The sequence below is a fragment of the Quercus robur genome, chromosome 2, assembly GCF_932294415.1.
Source record: "Quercus robur chromosome 2, dhQueRobu3.1, whole genome shotgun sequence".
Lineage (NCBI taxonomy): Eukaryota > Viridiplantae > Streptophyta > Magnoliopsida > Fagales > Fagaceae > Quercus > Quercus robur.
The window spans coordinates 5801282-5826676 of NC_065535.1; the positions used below are offsets into that span (position 1 = coordinate 5801282).

A 25395-nucleotide genomic window follows, 5' to 3' on the forward strand; every position below is an offset into this window, starting at 1 on the left:
CTCTGTATAGTATATTAGCATTTTAATAGCATCTCCAGCAAATTCATCAAATTTTTGTACTGTTTGGAGAATGAACAGTGACTTTTACCTATATCTACCCACTTTTTCAAATACACTTTCCAACAGATTCTCTATCTCATTCTCTATCTCATTTAAATATTATTTCTTCATTCATTATTTATTCTTTTTTTAACAACTACACATCTTCTAATATTTTTTTATTCAACACATAATTATTATAATAGAAAAAAAAATTGAAGAATGAATTGTAGCCCATCAGACTTAATGAGTTGTTCATGAGCCAAAATTTTTTTTGGGTATAGAGAATCTATTAGAGTGATTTTTTTTTGGTCTCATTCTCTATTATAGAGAATATTTTAGTTTTGTATAGACCATTGGAGATTCTCTCTCTCCCCAAAAAAAAGCTCCTACCATAGGATATGGCCACTTATTAATACCTTTCCATCGACATCTTGGTGGGTGGTGCGTGTTTTCCCATCCCACTAGGCTTCCTCCATAATAAAAGGTTTGAAATGGGAAAACAAAAAAAGAAAAAGTCACACAAAATGGCCGTTAGAAATAAATTTTCTGTTACAATGTTGTTGAAATAAATTCTGTTCATTTCGTTTATCGAACCAAACCTGATTTATCATGTTGTGTGGCATTAATGACATGATTTTGAAAGTCTGAACGTTATAAATGGAGCAATAAATAATGGTATCAAATCGGATTAGTTGCCAAATAGTTTCGACGTGACCAGATCTTGGTCTTGATCCACGAAAAATCTCAAAAAAAAGGGTCGCTTTTATATCCAATTCTTGAGGATTGGATTGAAAGTTTTTTCTAAAGTAATTTCTTTTTCTCATTATGTATAATTGGATTTCTTCTTAAGTCAGGTAATTATTTTTGGTTGGAATGTGATACCGAGATGGGGACCCCTAATGCCCAATAATTTTTTTCTTTGTTATTAGTCACTTTTTCCCCCTAAAGCAAGTTACATAGAGTGTAATTCTTAGCAAATTTGTTCAACAGCTTTTGTGTTTAGGTATCATGTCCTAGTTCACTAGGTATTAAGGTTAAATTGAAACATCAAAAACTATGATTGTACATATATATATTTTTAAAGAATTCTAGGGTCCTTAATTTTTGAGATAATAGTAACGGTCAAAGCAGCACGCTAGAATCTCAAATGGGACTCTTATAGTGTGTTTTGTTAGAATGTCCTATGCTTGTTTACCCTTTGTGTGACTTTGTCTTTACCCCAAAGGATGCAAAGCAGTATTTTCAATAAGCTGCAAGGCCACTATCAGAAAAGCATTGTCAACTTGAAACTCAATGCAGTTGTGGATTAAATAAAGCTTTTAGTTGTGTATATATTTTCATGTCCACAAAAATTCTACCCAACTAGTCCTCCACCATGAGTGTCTTTTATCATGAAGAGTCACCACCAAACTCTTCCAAGAGATGCAAATTCCTCAGTGCAACTTTGAAGGACAAATTTTCCAACTGCCATATTTTTGGTAGACGGCTTTCGACTTCAAGCTTGGAAGAGGAGTATACAACAAGTGATTTTAATGAAGAACATGAAGTAACATACTATTAACATATATGCATATGTATATTTTGTATCAACTATTGCTAATTTCTTTTCCTATCTACTAACATGTTCTTGGGTTATTGTTATTATGTTTGATCTTCCCTCAGGTTGTTGTTTCGGCTATTAGAAGTAAAGCCATGGAAAAGTTGAAGCGCAGGCATAGCACCTTGACAGATAGCTTTTCCTGGGTTTACTCTCCTATGACTGGAGAATTGTACATGACTCCAAACGGATCAGGACAAAGAAAGGAGGGTTTTGATGATGAAGATGATGGCATAGAAGAATTTGTGACTGTTGGAAGTTGTTTCTCTTGCTGCTCAAGTGCTTTGAGTAGGGAAGCATATTATTCCATCAAGTCCAACTTTTCCCGCAGTTCCAGCTTGAATGGTCTTGATTTTCAAGAATTTTGGAGGCGATCAATAATCAGAGAGTTGTGCCACTGTGAGGGGTGGCCATTTGGTCTGGGCCGTAAGGCTGTGTTACTTCCTCCCCTGCCTAAATCTCCATCTGAATCCTGGAAATGGCGTAAAGGCTCCAGAAAAGTTCAGATGCCTTAAAAAGTTCTAAGTTAATCTACATGTCTCTCTTCTTTTTCCTCAGTCCACGGATTTAAAAAAGTGATCAAATAAAAGAGAAGATTTACACTCTAGATGTAATTACTCTCTTTAAATAGATTTCATACTGTATCATCAGTGCTTCAACCCAAAGGGAAGCATTTGATAGTCATTACTTCAAGAGTTTTCAGCCGCCCCGGCCCGGGGGGGCAGGAGGTGGCTATTTATGTATAATAATGTGAGAGATCAATAGGCCGACCAAGCACTGGCCAGTAGTTATGGAAGACAACAATTTCAGAAGAATAAATTTTGTTTTCAACCTCGATACTCATTGCTTTCCTAACTTAAGAAGTGAGCATGCCATTTTTCAGTTTTTTCCACCATACATTCGTATTTGGAAATTAGATAAGCCGCTCAAGTCCATAAATGAGCCAAAATAACATCATAATTTCTGCATTCAAGATAAAATGTATCAATCAAAATCTATCAACTTTTCAGCTTTGGCTTGTCCTTTTATGTAAGGTAGAAAACATGTAGAAATTTTCTTTAAGAATTAGATAGCTTCTAATTCTGCAGCACTACCTTTTAAAGCTAAAAGACTATAAGATCAAACCATGTTATGACAAAAGATTTATTGCTGTGGATGGTGTCATGCTATTCATTTTGTCGCACCAGACAATCAGAGCACGAAGAACCTTTGTGACAGATTAACATAGGATCATAGAATATTACAGATGGCCATGTATATATTAAGGATGGAATGATGGATTGAACATTTCAAAAAATCATAGAGCTTATTTTTCTGAACAATTTTCCTATTTAAGTCACGGGAAAAATGTCCTATCAAAAAAAAAAAAAAAAGTCACGGGAAAAATGTGGAGTAAGTCCCTAATTTAATCAGTGTTGTCAGCAGAAGCAAAATGAAATAGATCAAACTCATTTCAGTCAAAATAAATAGAACTGACAGCATCATGGGGTCAACTCAAAAGCATAAGCATTACAAACTTGGTGCCACAATGTTCCTTTCCTTGTAGTTGACAAATAGCACTCTTATTTAATTGCCATTAAACCCTAACCATGAAGGTTTTCAAGAAGAGAATATACCAGCCTGTCTCCAAATCTTAAAAAAAAAATGATTCCAAACATAATGCTCACAATTACATTAAACCTCTCAGAAACTAAGGGTCTAAGCTCTTTGTTCAACGTATGATCCAGAGAGTCCTGAAGTTCCAAGAACCGTAACCTGCAATCAAAGAGCCAAATTGCATTAGTAACTCATTTATAGGACAAGAGCCACACTAGAGTTTTGACATGCTATGTATATGAGCTAAATATTTGTTATGGAGCTCAACTGATATAGGCCAATGCCACATCCCGCAAATGCAAAAGTAGAAAAGCTAGAAATCTCATGGCTGATGAATCATTTATATGCACTTTCTTCTTTGGAAAGAGAGAGGAAAGGGGGTGTTTATCGGTTAAATTAATAATTATTCTTCAGACAGGTCAATCCTTGGCCATGAATACTCCTAGGTTAGCCCAAATAGTTAGGAAAGAATTTTATTTATGTTACAAGACTACAAAGAACCAAAATTAAATAGAATATGTTACTTCACATAGGCAGTGTTGCAATAAAGTGTTTTATGGCACACCCAACAATAAATGAGTTCCATGAAGTATGTAAGTCAGTAGTATGTACTCTAAGCAAAAATAGTTTAGCAAACTCTCAAAGGTATTTGTAAAAATTTTGATTACCTTTCCCCACTTGGAATCCAAGCCACTGCATCTCATCTTTAAGTGTATCATCTTTGTTCCCAATTCTGTCTCTACTTTCTTCCGCAAATAGGTCTCATCAGGCCCAAATGCATCCAAATAAGCAGTGTAGCGATTGAAAGTTGCCTGAAGGGCATTCTTAAGCTCATCTGACATGGGCTTTACATTCTACAGAAAATCTCAGATCATCAAACTACAGGAACTGGAGAGACAGAAGGATAAAAAGTCCTCAATTTAACATACAGACTACATTACCTCCCCACTTATCCCAACACTGTCATCAATTTCCATCTTCAAACTTACAAGAATACCAGAAAATTCCTCAACTGCTTCAGCGGCACGGAAAACATTGGCCACAATCTCTTTGCCAGTTGTGTCATCAGTGCTTTTAGACAATGCTGCCTTTGCGTCATGGATGAGAGCGTCGGGAAGATGATCCCAATTTCCAGCCAAGAAATCCTTGAAAACATTATGAAGCTCAGGGTCTTTTATGGTGGGCATGTGAGTTACATCTTCACTATACAGTCTCTTGCTTCCAATACCCATTGAAAAAGGAGACATGCAATCTGTGAAGTTGCACCACGAGAAGTTCAGTACATAAGAGCCATCCAATAACAATCATATATCAAACCCACTAAGCCCAACTAAAAGCTAACCCACTAAGCTAACTGTGTGGAAACACTGCTGCTCAACTGTCCACATGCTGAGTAGGAAGCACAAGCACAATCAAGACAGTATTACTTACACATTATAAAATATTGTTCGAGTCTGGCACATATAATACAATCTATAACCATTTATAGTGAAGTTTAATAAAGTACTATCATGTTTTGGCCAAGCTCCAATCATAGAACTTTCACAGGGCACATCTCAGCCCTAGCTCATGAAGTTCATACATTTTCTCATGCCTTGGAGGCCATTTTTATGGCACACTCTCATAAATATATATTGTTTTTACTGTCTAAAAACATGTTATTGTTGACAGGTTCAAGTGTACATGCACAAACACAGTCACAAACACAAAAATTCATAACCAAAACAGCGTAAGGCTGATTACAAACTTTGTACCCTAATATGTCAAACTCTTATTGAAATACTTAGCATTGTACATAAAATTATAACAATAACTCTAGTGAAAACTATTTTCACAAATTACTGAAATATCATGTTCTGACTGGAGCCAATGGTGTTGATCACAACTTATCACTTCAACAAGTTGTGAAAAGTGTTGTCCCTCTGGCACTACTGATATTATAGATGCAAAGGGACCACAATGAACTCATGGCCAGGAATCCAACCACAACATTAGACATGTTAAATTACATAACAATGCTCTGCACCAAGCTCAGGTGCTTAACACCAAGTACTGAGGACAAAATTCTAAGATATATAACTGATCCACCACTTGAAGATAGACACCCATTACATAGCCTGTGTTACTTCCTCCCTACCTAAATCTCCATCTAAATCCTGGTCATGGCGTAAAGGCTCTAGAATAGTTAAGATGCCTTAAAAGTTCAAAGCTACTCTCTCTGTCTCTCTTCTTTTCTTAAGGCAATGGATTTTAACCATAAATAAAAGAGAAGCTTTACAATTAGATTATCTTACTCTCTTTAAATAGATTCCATACCCTATAATCAGTAATTGTTTTGCCATTATACATTCATGTTTGCAAATTAGATAAGCTGCTAAAGTCCATATTGAGCAAGAATAACATCACAATGATCACAACTTACAACCTCAACAAGTTTATGAAAAAAGTTGTGTCCTTAGCATTTACTGAAATCAAAAATGCAAAGGAAGGAACCACCATGACCTCATGATCAGGTTTCGAAACACAACATATCAACATTAAGCATTTCAAATCACACAGACATGCTTTTCACTAAGCTCAAGTGCTCACCATGTACTGAGGACAAGATTCTAAGACATATAACGGATCATGTATTACATAATTCCAGGTACAACACATTTGTTTACCAAATCCTAAGACCCCAAAGACGAGATAAAAAGATTCCACCTAAAAAAAAAAAGACCCAAGTTTTGACTAATTCTTAAAGTTTGCGATTTCATCGAAAAAAAAAATAAAAATTGATGAAAAGTGAGAAATGGGTTTTGGGATTGATCGGAAGTAGATTGGGAATAGGAAAGAGAAAAGTAGTACCAGAGAGGAGGCGATTGGGAGATGGGGATGAGAGATTGAAGAGGCTTCGAGAAGGAGAAGCCAAGTGGTGTTGGTGGTGGTGGTGGCGGAGCAGGGTGTGGCTGACGGCGGCGACATGATAAGATCTGGAGCAAAGTGAGCGATAAAGTGATCGAACAATCAATTTTTTATCCATTTTCAGCTCTCTCTCTTTCTCTCTCTCTGTGTCTGCGTATCTCTGTAAAGAAGAAGAAAAGTGTGAGCAAGTGACGAGCACAGAGCTGTTTGTTTTTTGTTTTTTTTAGTTATGCCATTGTGATTGACAAGGGTGTGTTAGTAGTCCGCGTGCGAACACACAAAGTTGCGTCCAATTCGAGGGTCTCAACTCTCAACATTACTCTTTTTTTTTTTTTTTTTTTTTGGTTTTGTTTAAAGTGAACGTGGCATTTGTTGACAAAATTTGGATTTATTATTATTATTATTATTATTATTACTACTAGTCAACCCGTGTTAAATAAAAATTAAAAGTATTTATTTTGCTTAAAATTCTATGACTTGACTTAGAAAAAAAAATGTATAACTTGAAAATGAATGAAAATAAATAATTTTTTGTTCAATATAATAGTTTAGAAAAATTCTTTTTCTTTCATATCATTGGTTTCACATAATACATCTCGGCGTGGGCTATTCTATGATGATGATTTCACATAATACTCAATTGCAATTAAATCTAATATCTATTACCAATCTAATATATGTTATCTTGATAGTAGATCTACAAATTACATTCTCATATTCTTAATAAAACTTGCCACATCATTATTATTATTTATATATAATATAAAAATGAAGTTTTTGACTTTTTGTGAGACTTACGTTAGAATTAAGATTAAAAAATAATTATATTTTATTTAATTAGACCTCACGTTATAATTTTTTTTTTTTTAAAAGGACTCACTTTAGGTTTCAAAAAAAAAAAAAAAAAAAGACTCACGTAAAAAAAAAGACTTTAGGATTAAGGAAAAAAGAGAGAGATTGACTCCTGTTAGGACTCCTTCTTCCCTCCTCAAATTTTCTGCAATTTTGTACTATAAAATCAAAAGAATTAAATCAAATTAAAAAATATAAATAAAAAATGTTGATGCGGACAAATTGTGGAGAGGTTAACCAAAAGTCAAAGGCTTCGGTTTTATATATATATAATACTAATCCGTGCGATGCACGGTATAATTTAATAAAAAATATATATATTTTGCTTGAAGAGATAGTGACTTAAAAATGAATGATAATAAGTAATTCAATTTATATATAAAATTTCATAATATATATATTTAAATACAAACTTCACCTCACAATACCAGTTGAGAATACACTTTGATCATCAAATATAATTATATAAGAATTGCATTTAGAGAGAGATTATGATGACTACACTAAGGACAACATTTTTATAAAGGAATTTATATGCTTGGAAGAGCATAATATTTACTTCAATGATGCAATCATTCTTTTGAAAATATGAAAGAGGCTCACCAAAATAGAAAGTGGCACACTAAAATAAACAACAATTTCATATCAAAAGATGCAATATAAGCACACAACAATAACTGCAATAAATTGATCATGCGAGAATACATATATTTCACTGGCCTTCCACTTAAAGTTGAACTTACCACAAATCCTAGTATCAAGATTTTTAGATTCTTGTAAAGTAAGACCAATATCAATTATCCAAAAAAATATTGTAGGGAATCAAATCATAAATTTAAGAGACATAAGTTATCCTACAATTGTTATGACTATTTGATAATTTAGTAAGAGCTAAAACAATAATATAGAAAAACTAAATAACCACAATTTTCATCAATCAAATACTATCAAAAGCATAAATGGATAACAAACCAAATCTAGGTCCACCACTTCATAAAATGGGAACTAATACACACCAGCTTTTCCAACTTCAACACAAAACTATCAAAAGCATAGATTATTTTGTATGAGCAATACACACATAAGTAGTAGTTATTATTCTATAATGTAAATGCTACAAACTAACTAAATAAATTATGAGATATGTAAAAGCAGACTAAATTTTTTTGTTTAGTAGGTTGCTTTATCTCTTGAGATAAAGAATATACTTATATATATATATATATATATATAACAATTAGAGTTAACTTGCACAATTGCTGATTTTTTTTTTTTTTTTTTTTTGAGGGAGAACAATGGCTGAACTTATGCTTCAGATATTACTCACACTTCATAAATTAAGATTTGAAAAACTTCTAACAATATCCAAAAAATATTATAATAATAATAGTTCTTCATATATTAATTCTTTCATATAATACCTTTATAATCCCTGCACAATCAGTGTTCTTCATAAAGATGAGCCCTCCAAAAAAATTAAGAGAAAAGGAAAGCTTACCTCGAGGAACACTACCAAAATCATTACATTGGAAAGCAAAGGTTGGCAATGGTGGAGAAAATCACGCATTGAAAACCAAAGATTTATTGAATCAAGACCGTGATATTATTGAATCAAAACTTTGTCACCTATTACAAAAAGAGATATGTCCTCAGGATTAATACCATTGCATCTGACACTGGAAAAAGAGATTAAATTAATATCTTTAATTTACTTTTACCTTAGAGTCTTTTATCACATGAACACAACCCGCCAGGCAGCAACCTTCAGAGTTAAGGAAATTGATAACAACCGCAAAATCTCCTTCAACCTCAGTCACATTGGTGTCAATCTTCAGAGCAAAGACAATGACTCCCTTCAGGGTTTTGAGTTTAGGGTTATAAAATAGAGTCGGGGGTTTCACCGTTTTAGTATGAATTATTTTTGTTATTTAAATAATAAATATATAAGGTATAAAATCTAAAATAAAAAGAATCTAAAACAAAAAGAATCTAAAAGAAAAAGAAAAAGAAAATAACGATGACGTGGAAAATTATGGGAGTTTTAAAGGGTTCGGTTTTATATATATATATATATATATATTGTGGGGCCCAATAGTTTATGGGTCCGGTCCGCTCGCTTATAGGGAGTCCACAGGCCCCAAACTAAGGGAGGCCAGGGCCCAAGCCCAAAAATAGTGAGCTCAAAGTGGCCCGAAGATACGTCCGAGGACCGCTCAGTCCTCGGAAGGCCCAAAATCCCATTGACGAAAGTGGAATAAAAGCAAACTAAAAAGATCAGAAAATATCTTGAGGTAAATTGTCCTTAATACCCCTCATTGACATGACACTACACCTAACAGATCCGGATTCTTAGGCTTTATTAACCATGCCCAACAATGCTGGGATGGGATTGACGGGACAGATATCAGTCTTGGAAAAACTGATCCTACACGTGGACGAGGGACAACGAACGTAGGCTAGTATAAAAGAGAACGTAAGGTGACAAAGTAAAGGGGGATCCTTCTCACTTTCGGGGGAAAAAACTCCGGGAATGAGGATGCCCGGATAAAATATGCGCTCCATCACGGAAAACCCATCGACGGGTAACCGGAGAGGGACATTAGTGCTCCTCGGACATGATCCGAGGAGTCCAATCCCTGAGTTTATACAGTTATTGGGCCTGAATATCCAGATTAAAACCTTTTCGAGTCGAGGATTCTCTAAGCTCCGACCTATATGGACGTCCCGTGACCCAACTCCAGCCTTTCAAGCCCACTCTCTACAAAATTTATTGTGAGGGATCCATCACGCGCGAGCCCAACGTCATCGCTGGGCCGCTTGAGAATCGTGTCCCTACATATATATTATATTATATATATATATATAAATTATTTATTTAGCTCAATTGCAAGCTATGCCTCTAAAATTTGGGGTGTTTAGATTTTAGTATTTTACATCTTAAAATTTTAGCCTGTTTGGTAAGCATATTCAAACACTCATTTTCAATTTTTAAATAATATTACACACATTTTCACATATTTTTTCACCCACACGTATTTCAAAAAATTACAAACAACATTACTGAAACTCCTCTACCAAACGGGTCATAATTTAGATTTTATTTTAAAAAATTTGGGGGCATTTGGATTTTACATCTTTAAATTTTAAAACTTTAAGATGTAAAATCCAGATACTTTCGAACCTTAGCTTGTAAAATCTAGACACCCTCAAATTTTAGAGGATAAAATTCAAATTATGAAATATCGAGATATAAAATTCAATTACTCCCAAATTTTAAGAAGTAAAATTTAAATTTTAAAATTTTAGGATGTAATATCTAAATCACCCAAACTTTAGCAGTAATTTACAATAAAGCCTATTTAATTTTAAATGTTATTGGGCTTGATTTTCTTTTTCGGGTGAGGTTAAAAAGAAGAGAATGGGCTTAAGCTGGACTAGGCTGAAGGCCCGGCAGTTGGAGAATTACGCAAGTTCTTCAGAGCTTCTCTCTCTCTTTTTTATTTTTTATGGACTTGTAAAGCTAAAGAAAACGGTTCATAAAAATATCAGACACGAGCAGGAAGAATTGACTTAACAAACACTTCTCCATCAGCTCTAGATAAGATTTTAGCCTTCCAATTTTATGTTCTTGTGTCAATTATTCTTACCTCAACCTCCCACAATGGGAATACACAAGTTTGTATTAAAAACCATGTGCTTTTTTTATGGCTAAGAATTTTGTAATAGCAACTTGCTGTCAAAGTCGGTTTAATTTTCATGTGAGTGTTTCTACTTTACCTCTAATTCCATTTTTTTTTAATGTTTAGAAATTTATATTGTTTTTAATCAATTAATTCAGAGTTTCTTTTGTGTGTGTTGTAGTGAAGTTTGCTTTCATTTTTTTTTAATGTTTATAAATGTGGATAGTTCTTAATTTATAAATTCAGGATGGTTTCTTGGGATTAAAGTAAAAATATTTTTGCAATTTTAATCGTAATTCATGCAACAGTAGGGGGTTAATTTTATGCTTGTATATATTAATTAACACAATCTTCTTATCTTTTTTTATGAGAAAAAGAGAAAGAGAACGTCTTAGCATGTTAAGTGTGGTAAGTGTTGATATTAAGTAGACAAATAAAAATGCTATTATGTCAGTGTGTTATAATTATTATTCGTTGTTCTTGACTCTACTTCACCTTAATTGTTATTTGAATAAGTAAAAGATATGGCTTAGTCAAACCATGTATTGCATTTCTCTTTAATCACTAATTGGTGTTTTTCAAGGAAATTATACATGTTATAAGTTTATGACCAAAACCGTACAATGCACGGGATTTCAACTAATGTTGGGCTTAAAAGTAGGGGTTTTGCTCTAGCTCACATAGCCTATTTTTCTAAGGGTCCGGTTAATGTCTACCCTTAGGACATACATTAAACTTTCTATTTTTTGAAACATTTTCTTGAGAATTGAAAAAGCTGTCATTACTTTTTCAATTCTCAATAAATTTTTTTTTTCCAAAAATAGAAATTAACGTGTGCCCTAAGGGCACATATTAGTAAAATCATTTTTCTAAACATTATTTCAAAAATTCACTCATTGATGTCTTAAGCACTATTTTCCTCTAATAGTTTTATTGGGTTGACTTTTTTTTTAAACGCACAATTTAATGAGGTGGTCCCAATTTGAAATCAGTAACAATTTGTTGTCACAATATTGTGAATGTAAAAAATAATATAATAAAATATAAGATTGAGACCTACCACAATTGAAAATAAAATGTCATTGTGAAAAATGCTGTGACATTTTGTTGTGTTTATAGACTTTCTTTTTTTGTTTAGTCAAATTTGGTGAGCCAAAATTCACTATTTGAGGCACAATTTTCTTTATTTGCAGTTTTGTTTTTTTAAATTTTCTTTTAAATGCATAGTTTTAAGTGGTTGTTTTAATTTAAAATCAGTAACAATTTGTCACTTAGGATATTGTAAAAATGCTGTGGACGTAGCATTATTATAGAATAAAAAAATTAAATATTAGACCAAGACCCACCATAAATAAAAATAAAAGATATTGTGAAAATATCGTAACATTTTTTGGGTTTCTAGACTTCTTTTTTGGTTTAGTTAATTTGCTGAGCCAAAATTTACAGTTTTACACAATTTTCTTGAGTTTTTTTTTGAAACACCAATTAAGTAAAAAAACACATAGTTTTACACCATTTTTTTCTTTTGCAACTTTTCCCCTTTATATTTGAGGAGTTTCACAACTCCCAAATTTAAAGTTAAATAATTTCCTTATTTATATTTTGTTATCATTCTTTGTAGAACTTTATAGTGAGTAAAACGTTCCCTTTAGCAAAGATTATAAGAAATTGTTATAGTAAATAAATATTTTTATGTACCTATTTTACGTTTAAGTACTTTCTTAAAAAAAAAAAAAAAAAAATCATATCTTAATTGACTAATTAAAAAAAATCCAGTTGCACGTGCAAGACACGTGCCACCAAAACGAGTTATATAAAAAAAGAAAAAGAAAAAGGCGGACTGCTTTAATTTAAAATTTATTTATTATTTTTTAAAAGCGTTAATTTTAAGCCAATTCATTTTACCGAGTTAGAGTCGGAAAGGGATTGGGTATAAATATAACATCACCCCAGCGTTCATTAACTGGTATATTTTTTTGTGTTAGGTTTTCTTGGTCTCTGCTCTCAAATTTCTTGTTTTTGTTTTCCGATTAGGGTTTGGTGCTGCGACTGGCGTTGTTCCCCAAATTCTCAATCTTACGCTTGTTTTCTTCTTGCACTGTAATGAAGAATTTTGTTGTTGTTGTAAATTAGTATTTCTTTCAATATCTGATCTTTCTTTTGTTTAATGTATCTTTTGTTTGGGTCTGATGTAATGGGGTTCACTTGTGGAGTTTTTAATTTTAATTTTTTTTTTTCTCTTTTCAATCATATTTATGATTTTGTGTTTTTTGAGTAGTGTTGCTTGTCCTGAATTGTAGCTTTGTAATGCATGTATTTTCAGTTTGCTCTTGTGGGAAATTAATGCCTGCACTGCACCACTAAGGGATTGCATTTTCATTCTGTTGTTATTCTCTGCTTTTAGCGATACTCGCTCCATATCTAATTTGGATTTTAATGGAAGTTGGGTCTTTTTCCCACCTTTAGGAAAGCTTAAGTAGCGTAGTTGATTTGGCAATTATAGGGAAGAGCTTCTTCTTGATTTAATGCTTTCTAATATTTGGGCCTGTGATTGATTTTCTAGGCTTTAGTTTCCGAGCCAGATGCATCCCATGTTGAATCAAATTTTTTATTATACTTGAGCAACAGAATTTGAAATTTTTATCCCCTTGAACATGATCCTCTTCCATTTTAATTTATTTTAGTGATTTTGGTACTTGGCAGTTTTTAAGGCGTTTGTTTTTGCAAATTTGGTTGTTTTATAGATTATCTGGGTTTGTCTTCTTTAGTGGCACAAATGGATAAATTTTCCTTTCCCTTATTGTTGGGTGGCTGGTTCTAGTGTTGTGTGTATTTCAGTCTGCATTTCTGCAGTCTTAACAGATTCCAGCACCGCTTAGCATGTTTTTACTCCCATCTACTTGAACTTATTACAACTTTTTAGAATTTAAGATAATTGATTAATTGATTTATCTTTAAAATTTGTTGCAATCTTTGAAATATAGTTGTTCTTTCATTTGTTGTTTCGCTTCTCCTGTGATTCTTTGTGCATGTTAAAAATAAAGTTTGTTTTTTCTGTGTTTGGCAGCTTAAGCAGCCAAGCTTGATTAGGCAATAATCTCTTTTTTCCTCCCGCTTTAATTATTCTCTTTTGCAATTGCGAGAACTTAAATACTTTTTCCTTGTTTTAATTTCTTTTGAAGTATATAGTTCTCTCATCTGTTGTTTCGCAACTTATGCAATTTGCATGTTAAAAATCTGTTCATCGTTTGTTTACAGGAACTGGGTGATGAGCCCTCTTCTCCTCCCACTTTCACTTTTCTCTTTTGCAATCATAAGAATTATAATTTTTTTTTTGGCTTGTTTTGATTCATTCTATCACTTGGGCCTGTAACTTCTTCTCTTAGAGTTTAGCTTCCTGAACAGACAGCCATAAATTCATGTCTCACCTTGTGAGGGCTTGAAATTTCCCTTGCAATTCTTCTTGTTTCTTTGTCTTCTCTTATTTGAAATTCAGTTATTCAGTTTGATTGTGGTAATACCTCCTGATGTTGAGGGACAGGTTGATTAACAAAGATCGTGACCTTAATATGGTTGCCGAGGGAGAAAATAATACAGTTTTTTTTTTCATCCTATCGTTATTGGCGTGAGTTAGGCTTTCCAGGAATGACTTGGTGCATGGTTTCTTTTTAATGCATTTTTCGAGGGACAGGTAGATTAACAAGAGTCAAGGAATGACTTCGTTCCATTTATTTAATAGATTTTGGTGCGTGGGTTTTTTTTTTTTTTTTTTTTTGAAGGTGTTTGTTGTAGCAAGCTTCTGTAGACCAATTTGTTTCTTCTATGTGAGCATAAATATGTAAAGTTTCCTTTCCCTTGTTGTTGGCTGGCTGGTAATTATGGGTCTGAAATTTGAAACTCTTTCTTGTTCTCTTGATTTCACTTTTTGCGCATACATCTTATAATATATTGTTCCTTTGAAAGTAATACTAGTTCCTTGTTCCATTTGTTATATAGATTTTGGTGTGGTTTTTTTTATTTTTATTTATTTTTATTTATTTAAATTTTTATTAAGGTTTTGTTGCAGAAAACTTCTTTGTAGGTCAATTTGGTTCTCTACGAGAGGTGCATAAGTATGTAAATTTCTTTATGTGCGGATGATGTTTATTTTTTTCTTTTGTGATGAATAATTTCATAGTTCCTGCAATTCTTTGTATGCTGGTGAGGACAAAGACAATTTTAATCTTGATATGTCTATTGAAGAGGAAGTTTTAAAATTTTCTTTTGTTCTCATATTTTGCTTACGAGTCTTTTAATATACCATTTCCTCAGAAAAAGTAATTTAAAATTTTTCTCTTGATCTCATATTTTATTTTTTAAATGCAGTACTTGAGCAATGGAGTTTTTGTAAATGTCTTACTTCAAAAATTGTGCTTGGGCTGTTAATTGAATTTGACAATGGAGAAACTCCTTTTATTCTCTCAACTTCTCTCTTCTCTTATATATATATATATATTTTGATATACTCTTCCTTGAATGTGTTTTACTATTCTTGGTTGTTCAATTTGTTATATAGATTTTGGTGCTTGGCTAATTTTCAAGGCATTTTTTGCAGTAATTTTGGCATCTAGGTAGTTTGGTTCTTTTGTATAGGAGGATAAATATGTAAACTTTCATTTCCCTTGTTGTTGGCTTATCCCAACTTTTCAAAAATTAATATTATCAATTTATTAAATTACAACCTATGTGTTTTTGAGCTTGTTCAATATTGTGATTTATTTTCATTTAGAAATTGTTGGTGCTTTTTCTCTTTAAATACTTGCTTGACTCTTTATTTCTGTTATCTTTTTCTCTCTTTTTTGGACACATTTCAATTTGTATTCTTTTAATTTGAGACTGGATTGTACGTATTGTCAGTTTGCATTATCTGGATTTATCTATTTGTATGGGTCTGATGTAATGCGAGTGTTTTAATTAAGGCTAATTTGATTGTCTCTTTTCAATCATACACGATTTAGTGTTTTGAGCAGTGTTGCTCTTGTTTTTCTTTCATCTTTAAAAAAAAATATTTTTTAACTTGAGTTGTCCTGAATTGTAGCTTTGGAATGCATGTATTTTCAGTTTGCTATTGTGGGAAGTTAATGCCTGCACCACTGAGTGATTGTACTTTCATTTAGTGCTTGTGCAGCTGTCTTAGTGACTTGTTTGGTTGTTATTCTCTGCTTTTATTGATACTTGCCCCCATATCTAATTTGGATTTTAATCTGGCATTGCCTACTTATTGGTTAGAGGAAGTTTGATCTTTTTTCCCCTTTGGGCAGTTTAAGCAAGTGGAGTTGATTTGGCAATAAGCTCTCTTTTCCTCCTGTTTTTGCTGTTCTCTCCTATAATGATTATAGGGATTCTTGATTTAATTCTTTCTAATATTTGGGCCTGTAATTCCTTTTCTAGGCTTTCCGAGTGGATTATAAAGCTTTTCTTGGAATTACATGGATTTAACTTGTGTCTCTGGATATCCTAGATTTTTTTGATTGATATCCTTGTTACTGAATGTGAGTTAGCCTGATGCATCCAGTATTGAACCAAGTTTGTTATTAGTTTGAAGATTTCACAACTATCTACTTGAGCGACAAAATCTTAGGTTTTTCTCATACCTCTTCACCTTTTGTTTATAAGCATTTGAATTTTTTAGTTTAGCATGATCCTATTGCATTTTAATGATTTTGGTACTTATCAGTTTTTAAGGCATTTGATGCTGCAAATTTGGTTTTATAGATTGATCTTGTCTTCTTTAGTGGCACAAATAAGTAAACTTTACTTTCCCTTATTGTTTGGGTGGCTGATTCTTGTATTTTGTGTATTTCAGGCTGCATTTCTGCAGTCTGAACTGATTCCAGCACTGCTCAGCATGTTTGTTACTGCCATCTACTTGAATTTCTTACAACTTTTTAGAATTTAAGATAATTGATTAATTTGATATACATTAAAGCCTCTTATGGTTTTTGGAGCTTTGGTCGATATGGTGATTTATAGTCCTTAGGCAGTCATGGAAGATAACCATAGCTGTGCTTTATACATGTCTGCTCTTTAAATGGCTTAAAAGTATAGGTTTATGCCCCTTTCAAACTTTTTTTCTTTCCCTTTTATTGTGAACTGGCTGGTTACTGTGGATTTAGAAATTGAAATTCTTGTTGTAAATGACAATTGGTGCTTCTATTGTGGGTATTTGAGGCTGCATTTGTGTGGTTCCAACTAATTCCAGCACTCTCGACATGTTTTCTCTGGTTCCTTTTTGTATTGACATCCATTTGCACTCATTACGACATTTTAGAACTTCTTAAGATGCAATTTTGGATTTCTCATTTCCTCTCATGATATTTTTTGCTTTAGTCAATGGTGATTTATTGTCATTTTTGACAGAATCTTAGGTTTTTCTCCTACCTTTTCACCTTTTGTGTATAAGTATTTGAATTTTTTTACTTTAACATGATCCTATTGCATTTTAATTTATTTTAGTGATCTGGTTCTTATCAGTTTTTAAGGCATTCGATGCTGCAAAGTTGGTTTTATAGATTGATATTGTCTTCTTTAGTGTCACAAATAAGTAAATTTTCCTTTCCCTTATTGTTTGGTGGCTGATTCTTGTATTGTGTGTATTTCATGCTGCATTTCTGCAGTCTGAACTGATTCCAGCGCTGCTCATTATGTTTATTACTGCCATCTACTTGAACTTCTTACAACTTTTTAGAATTTAAGATAATTGATTAATTTGTTATACAATAAAACCTCTTATAGTTTTTGGAGCTTTGGTCGATATGGTGATTTATTGTCTTTGGGCAGTCATGGAAGATAACAGTAGCTGTGCTTTAAACATATCTGCTCTTTAAATGTCTTAAAAGTATAGGTTTATGCCCCTTTCAAACTTTTTTTCCCTTTAATTGTGAGCTGGCTGGTTACTGTGGATTTAGAAATTGAAATTCTTGTTGTAAATGACAATTGGTGCTTCTATTGTGGGTATATGAGGCTGCATTTGTGTGGTTCTAACTAATTCCAGCACTCTCGACATGTTTTCTTTGGTTCCTGTTTTGATTGACATCCATTTGCACTCATCACGACATTTTAGAACTTCTTAAGATTTGCAATTTTGGATTTCTCATTTTCTCTACAACCTCATGATATTTTTTGCTTTAGTCAATGGTGATTTATTGTCATTTTTGACAGAATCTTAGGTTTTCCTCCTACCTTTTCACCTTTTGTTTATGAGTATTTGAATATTTTTTACTTTAGCATGATCCTTTTGCATTTTGATTTATTTTAGTGATTTAGGCATTTGATGCTTCAATGTTGGTTTTAGAGATTGATCTTGTCTTCTTTAGTGGCACAAATAAGTAAATTTTCCTTTCCCTTATTGTTGGGTGGCTGATTCTTGTATTGTGCATATTTCAGTTTGCATTTCTGCAGTCTGAACTGATTCTGGCGCTGCTCAGCATGTTTGTTACTGCCATCTACTTGAACTTCTTACAACTTTTTAGAATTTAAGATAATAGATTAATTTGTTACTGCTCAGCATGTTGATTTATTGTCTTCGGGCAGTCATGGAAGATAGCGGTAGCTGTGCTTGAAACATGTCTGCTCTTTAAATGGCTTAAAAGTATAGGCTTATGCCCACTTCAAACTTTTTTTTTTCCTTTTATTGTGAGCTGGCTGGTTACCGTGGATTTAGAAATTGAAATTCTCATTGTAAATGACAATTGGTGCTTCTATTGTGGGTATTTCAGGCTGCATTTGTGTGGTTCTAATTAATTCCAGCACTCTTGACATGTTTTCTCTGGTTCCTTTTTGTATTGACATCCATTTGCACTGCCATCATGACATTTTAGAACTTCTTAAGATTTGCAATTTTGGATTTCTCATTTTCTCTACAACCTCATGATATTTTTTGCTTTAGTCAATGGTGATTTATTGTCATCGGCAGCCATATAAGATAAGATCTGCATGCTTTAAACACGGTTGTTCTCTAAATACCAGGGAAGTTTAGGCCTGTGCGTCCTTATGTGCACTCTACAGGTGAGTTGGTAGGGTTTCAAAGGGGTGTGTAGAAAACCCGCCAAATCCGACCCGACCCAACCTTGGTTTTTAGGGTTTGGTGGGTTGGTTTGGGTTACAAAATTTTTTTCCATAGCGGGTCGGGTCGGGTTGGGTTTGGATCATAAAATTACAAACCCGCATAACCCGACCCGACCCGACCCATCCATATTTTAATATATGTTTAAAACATATTATATATTTAATAAATTTTTTAAAAAAACCAGCTGTACAGCACTTCCTTGGTTTCTACTATCATATATAATATAAAATCCTATTAGTTCTTTTCATATATATTTAAATATATTATATAATTAATAAAAAAAATTTTAGATATATTTTGTTTATAACTTAGGAACTCATGTATATTTTGTTTATAGGTGAATTAGGATACTAGTTCATTTATATTTTGTTTATTAACTCAGTTGGATACTTAATTATATTTTGTTTACAACTAAGTTGGAATATTAGTTTATATATTAATGTATATTTTGTTTATCAACTCAGGTGGCAAGTATGATATATTTTTTTCTGCTCAATTTAATAATAATAGTAATAAAAAAAAAATTGTCCAACCCATGGGTTCAACTTGACCCAACCCAACCCATGTGGGTTGGACTTATGTGATGGGTTGGGTTGAATTTTTTTTGACCCACCAAAAATCCCCTCAACCCAACCCGACCCAACCCAATCCATGCACACCCCTTTTCTTCTTTTGTTTAATGTATCTTTTGTTTGGGTCTGATGTAATGGGGTTCACTTGTGGTGTTTGATTTTTTTTTTTTTTTTTTTTCAATCATACATATGATTTTGTGTTTTAGGTAGTGTTGCTTGTCCCTGAATTGTAGCTTTGTAATGCATGTATTTTCAGTTTGCTCTTGTGGGAAATTAATGCCTGCACCACTAAGGAATTGTATTTTCATTCTGTTGTTATTCTCTGCTTTTAGCGATACTCGCCCCATATCTAATTTGGATTTTAATGGACATTGGATCTTTAGTAGTGTATTTGTTTTGGCAATATGCTCTCTTTTCCTACTGTTTTCATTTTTCTCTCCTACAATCATTAGAATTATAGGGAAGAACTTTTTCTTGATTTAATGCTTTCTAATATTTTTGCCCGTGATTGATTTTCTAGGCTTCAGTTTCCGAGCCAGATGCATCCCATGTTGAACCAAATTTTTTATCATACTTGAGCAACAGAATTTGAAATTTTTTTCCCCTTGAACATGATCCTATTCCATTTTAATTTATTTTAGTGATTTTGGTACTTGGCAGTTTTTAAGGCGTTTGTTTCTGCAAAGTTGGTTGTTTTATAGATTATCTGGGTTTGTCTTCTTTAGTGGCACAAATATGTAAATTTTCCTTTCCCTTATTGTTGGGTGGCTGATTCTACTGTTGTGTGTATTTCAGTCTGCATTTCTGCAGTCTTAACAGATTCCAGCACTGCTTAGCATGTTTTTACTCCCATCTACTTGAACTTATTACAACTTTTTAGAATTTAAGATAATTGATTAATTGATTTATCTTTAAATTTGTTGCAATCTTTGAAATATAGTTGTTCTTTCATTTGTTGTTTTGCTTCTCCTGTGATTCTTTGTGCATGTTAAAAATATGTTCCTTATATGCCTACTGGAACTGGTATTTGTTTTTTCTGTGTTTGGCAGTTTAAGCAGCCAAGCTTGATTAGGTGATAATCTCTTTTTTCCTTCCCGCTTTAATTATTCTCTTTTGCAATTATGTGTACTTAAATACTTTTTCCTTGTTTTAATTTCTTTTGAAGTATATAGTTCTTTCATTTGTTGTTTTGCAACTTATGCAATTTGCATGTTAAAAATCTGTTCATTGTTTGTTTACAGGAACTGGGTGATGAGCCCTCTTCTCCTCCCGCTTTCACTATTCTCTTTTGCAATCATAAGAATTATAATTTTTTTTTGGCTTGTTTTGATTCATTCTATTACTTGGGCCTGTAACTTCTTCTCTTAGAGCTTGGTTTCCTGAACAAACAGCCATAAACTCATGTCTCACCTAGTGAGGGCTTGAAATTTCCCTTGCAATTCTTCTTGTTTCTTTGTCTTCTCCTGTTCGAAATTCGGTTATTCAGTTTGATTGTGGTAATGCCTCCTAATGTTGAGGGACAGGTCGATTAACAAAGATCGTGACCTTAATATGGTTGTGGAGGGAAAATAATACAGTTTTTTGTTTCATCCTATTGTTATTGGTGTGAGTTAGGCTTTCTAGGAATGACTTGGTGCATGGTTTCTTTTTAAGGCATTTGTTGAGGGACAGGTAGATTAACAAGAGTCAAGGAATGACTTCGTTCCATTTATTTAATAGATTTTGGTGCGTGGTTTATTTATTTATTTTTTAAAGGTGTTTGTTGTAGCAAGCTTCTGTAGACCAATTTGTTTCTTCTATGCGAGCGTAAATGTGTAAAGTTTCCTTTCCCTTGTTGTTGGCTGGCTGGTAATTATGGGTCTGAAATTTGAAACTCTTCTCTTGTTCTCTTGATTTCACTTTTTGCACATACGTCTTCTAATATATTGTTCCCTTGAAAGTAATACTGGTTCCTTGTTCCATTTGTTATATAGATTTTGGTGTGGTTTTCTATTTTTATTAAGGTTTTGTTGCAGAAAACTTCTTTATAGATTGATTTGGTTCTCTACTAGAGGTGCATAAGTATGTAAATTTCCTTATGTGCGGATGATGTTTATTTTTTTCTTTTGTGATGAACAATTTCATAGTTCCTGCAATTCTTTGTATGCTGGTGAGGACAAAGACAATTTTAATCTTGATATGTCTATTGTAGAGGACATTTTAAAATTTTCTCTTGTTCTCATATTTTTGCTTATGAGTCTTTTAATATACCATTTCCTCAAACAAAGTAATTTAAAAATTTTCTGTTGATCTCATATTTTATTTTTTAAATGCAGTACTTGAGCAATGGAGTTTTTGTAAATGTCTTACTTCAAAAATTGTGCTTGGGCTATATAATTGAATTTGACAATGGAGAAACTCCTTTTATTCTCTTGACTTCACTCTTCTCTTTTATATATATATATATATATATATTGATATGCTATTCCTTGAATGTGTTTTACTATTCTTGGTTGTTCAATTTGTTTTATAGATTTTGGTGCTTGGCTAATTTTCAAGGCATTTTTTTCTGTAAATTTGGCATCTAGGTCAGTTTGGTTCTTTTGTATAGGAGGATAAATATGTAAACTTTCATTTCCTTTGTTGTCGGCTTATCCCAACTTTTCAAAAATTAATATTATCAATTTGTTAAATTACAACCTAGGTATTTTTGAGCTTGTTCAGTATTGTGATTTATTTTCATTTAGAAATTGTTGGTGCTTTTTCTCTTTAAATACCTGCTTGACTCTTTATTTCTGTTATCTTTTGCTCTTTTTTTTTGGACACATTTCAATTTGTATTCTTTTAATTTGAGACTGGATTGTACGTATTGTCAGTTTGCATTATCTGAATTTATCTATTTGTATGGGTCTGATGTAATGCGAGTGTTTTAATTAAGGCTAATTTGATTGTCTCTTTTCAATCTTACACGATTTAGTGTTTTGAGTTGTGTTGCTCTTGATTTTCTTTCATCTTTAAAAAAAAAAATTTTTTAACTTGAGTTGTCCTGAATTGTAGCTTTGGAATCCATGTATTTTCAGTTTGCTCTTGTGGGAAATTAATGCACCACTGAGTGGTTGTACTTTCATTCAGTGCTTGTGCAGCTGTCTTAGTGACTTGTTCGGTTGTTATTCTCTGCTTTTATTGATACTTGCCCCATATCTAATTTGGATTTTAATCTGGCATTGCCCACTTATTGGTTAGAGGAAGTTTGATCTTTTTTCCCCTTTGGGCAGTTTAAGTAAGTGGAGTTGATTTGGCAATAAGCTCTCTTTTCCTCCTGTTTTTGTTGTTCTCTCCTATAATGATTATAGGGATTCTTGATTTAATTCTTTCTAATATTTGGGCCCGTAATTCCTTTTCTAGGTTTTCTGAGTGGATTATAAAGCTTTTCTTGGAATTACATGGATTTAACTTTTGTCTCAGGATATCCTAGATTTTTTTGATTGATATCCTTGTTACTGAATGTGAGTTAGCCAGATGAGTGTTGAACCAACTTTGTTATAAGTTTGAAGATTTCACAACTATCTACTTAGCAACAGAATCTTTGGTTTTTCTCGAACCTTTTCACCTTTTGTTTATAAGTGTTTGAATTTTTTTACTTTAGCACGATCCTATTGCATTTTAATTTGTTTTAGTGATTTTGGTACTTATCAATTTTTAAGGCATTTGATGCTGCAAAGTTGGTATTATAGATTGATCTTGTCTTCTTTAGTGGCACAAATAAGTAAACTTTCCCTTCCCTTATTGTTGGGTGGCTGATTCTTGTATTTGTGAATTTCAGGCTGCATTTCTGCAGTCTGAACTGATTCCAGCACTGCTCAGCATGTTTGTAACTGCCATCTACTTGAACTTCTTACAACTTTTTAGAATTTAAGATAATTGATTAATTCGTTATACATTAAAACCTCTTATGGTTTTTGGAGCTTTGGTCGATATGGTGATTTATTATCTTTGGGCAGTCATGGAAGATAACAGTAGCTGTGCTTTAAACATGTCTGCTCTTTAAATGGCTTAAAAGTATATGTTTATGCCCCTCTCAAGATTTTATTTTTCCCTTTTATTGTGAGCTGGCTGTTTACTGTGGATTTAGAAATTGAAATTCTTGTTGTAAATGACAATTGGTGCTTCTATTGTGGGTATGTGAGGCTGCATTTGTGTGGTTTTAACTAATTCCAGCACTCTCAACATGTTTTCTCTGGTTCCTTTTTGTATTGACCTCCATTTGCACTCATCACGACATTTTAGAACTTCTTAAGATTTGCAATTTTGGATTTCTCATTTTCTTGACAAACTCATGATATTTTTTACTTTAGTCAATGGTGATTTATTGTCATTTTTGACAAAATCTTAGGTTTTTCTCGTACATTTTAACCTTTTGTTTATGAGTATTTGAATTTTTTTTCTTTAGCATGGTCCTATTACATTTTAATTTATTTTAGTGATTTTGGTACTTATCAGTTTTAGAGATCAATCTTTAGCTTATGAGTATTTGAATTTTTTGGTACTTATTTTAGTGATTTTGGTACTTGGGATGGAGTTTGATGAGCACCTAAGGCAATAATCTCTCTTTATCAATTGATTTCATCATGTCTTGCTATTTGTTGTCTATTTCATCATTGTTGTCATTTTTTGGCAGCCTGCAACTAGAGTTTTATTATGTCTTGCTATTTGTTGTTATTCAGAAGTCTTGAATCTTGATGTGTCTACAGAAAGGGAAATCGTGTCTTACAATCTTGATGTGTCTACGGGACTGGAAATGGTGATTCACTTGTGCAACAGTGCGTAGAAGTCTTGAATCTTTCTAAGAGGACCTAAGGCAATAATCTCTTTTTATTAATTGATCTCATAATTCTCTCCCCAGCATGTGAAGAATAATGTTTCTGCTTGAGTGTTTCATTTGTTTATTTGCTTGCAAATTCATTTCTGCTAAACACTGGAGTTTCATTATGTCCAGTTATATATTGTTAGTTTGAAGACTAAGGGGCGTTTGGTAAAAGATTTCTAGTAACGTTGTTTGTATTTTTTGGAAATACGTGTAGGTGAAAAAGTGTGAAAATATGTGTAATGTTATTTAAACACTGAAAACTGTTGTTTAAATAACGGTAACAAATGGGTCATGATGTGGCTATAGGAGGAAACATTGTGACATACTTTTATAGCTTTTCTTGTTCTTAGGCAGTAAGAAAGCCCTTATCATTCTTTTTTGATTTCACATTTTTTACCCTTGAACATGATCTTGTCCCTTGTTCAATTTATTTTATGGATTTTGTTTCTTGGCAGTTTTTTTAAGGCATGTATGTTGGATCGATGTCTGCTTTTCTGGATCAATTTGGTCCTCTTTATTCGGAGCATAAATATGTAAACTGTCTCTTCCCTCATTGTTGTCTGGCAGGTTATTATATGTTCCAAGAATTTAAAATTCACTTTGTAAATGCAAAATTGGTGCTTGCATTGTGTGTATTTTAGGCTGCTTTTGTCCAGCTTTAATAGATTCCAGCGACCAGCATTGCTCAGCATGATTGTCCTAGTTCCTTTTTCTATTGCCATCAACTTGCACTCATGAAAACTTTTTAGAGCTTAAGATCGTCAGTTTGTTGCACTTATTATTGTGTCTTTTGGAGCTTTGGTCTATTTTGTGATTCATTGTTATTGGCATTTATAAAAATAAATAATAAATTGTGATTCATTATTGGGCAATTGTATAGGGTGAACATTTGCATTCTTTAAACATGGCTGCTCTTTAAATTCCAGAATAGTACAGGTTTTTGCTTCCTTGTATGTTCTGTATACCTTTTAAAGTTATAACTTCTGTGGATGTGGTTTGTATAGTTGGACTGTGTGGAGGGATATTTTGGGGCTTATGTCTCTGCTACCCCAATTCTTTTGTTTAAAAAATTGCATGCTGTATATCAATCTGAGTGACAAAATTTGATGGGGGACCTCAGGCAATAAGCTTTCTTTATGTCTTGATTATTCTTTTCTTATAATTTGCGGTTTTAAGTATTGGAGTAAGATATGTAT

The 25395-nt window shown here is 32.8% G+C and overlaps 2 protein-coding genes across 2 annotated transcripts; one reads left to right on the forward strand and one right to left on the reverse strand.

Annotated features, from left to right (window-relative positions):
- The first annotated feature begins 1252 nt into the window (after positions 1–1252).
- On the forward strand, positions 1253–2478 carry LOC126711314 (uncharacterized). Its single transcript, XM_050411256.1, has 2 exons — positions 1253–1588; positions 1705–2478. The coding sequence occupies exons 1-2, from the start codon at positions 1418–1420 to the stop codon at positions 2152–2154; spliced, it is 621 nt and encodes a 206-aa protein (XP_050267213.1). The 5' UTR covers positions 1253–1417; the 3' UTR covers positions 2155–2478.
- A 599-nt stretch (positions 2479–3077) lies between these two features.
- LOC126711330 (succinate dehydrogenase subunit 5, mitochondrial) lies at positions 3078–6350 on the reverse strand. The gene is made up of 4 exons (XM_050411257.1): positions 6086–6350; positions 4177–4487; positions 3904–4089; positions 3078–3394 (listed from the first exon to the last, which is right to left on the reverse strand). Exons 1-4 carry the CDS (start codon positions 6258–6260, stop codon positions 3338–3340), a joined length of 729 nt encoding a protein of 242 aa, XP_050267214.1. The 5' UTR covers positions 6261–6350; the 3' UTR covers positions 3078–3337.
- Between the last annotated feature and the right edge of the window lie 19045 nt (positions 6351–25395).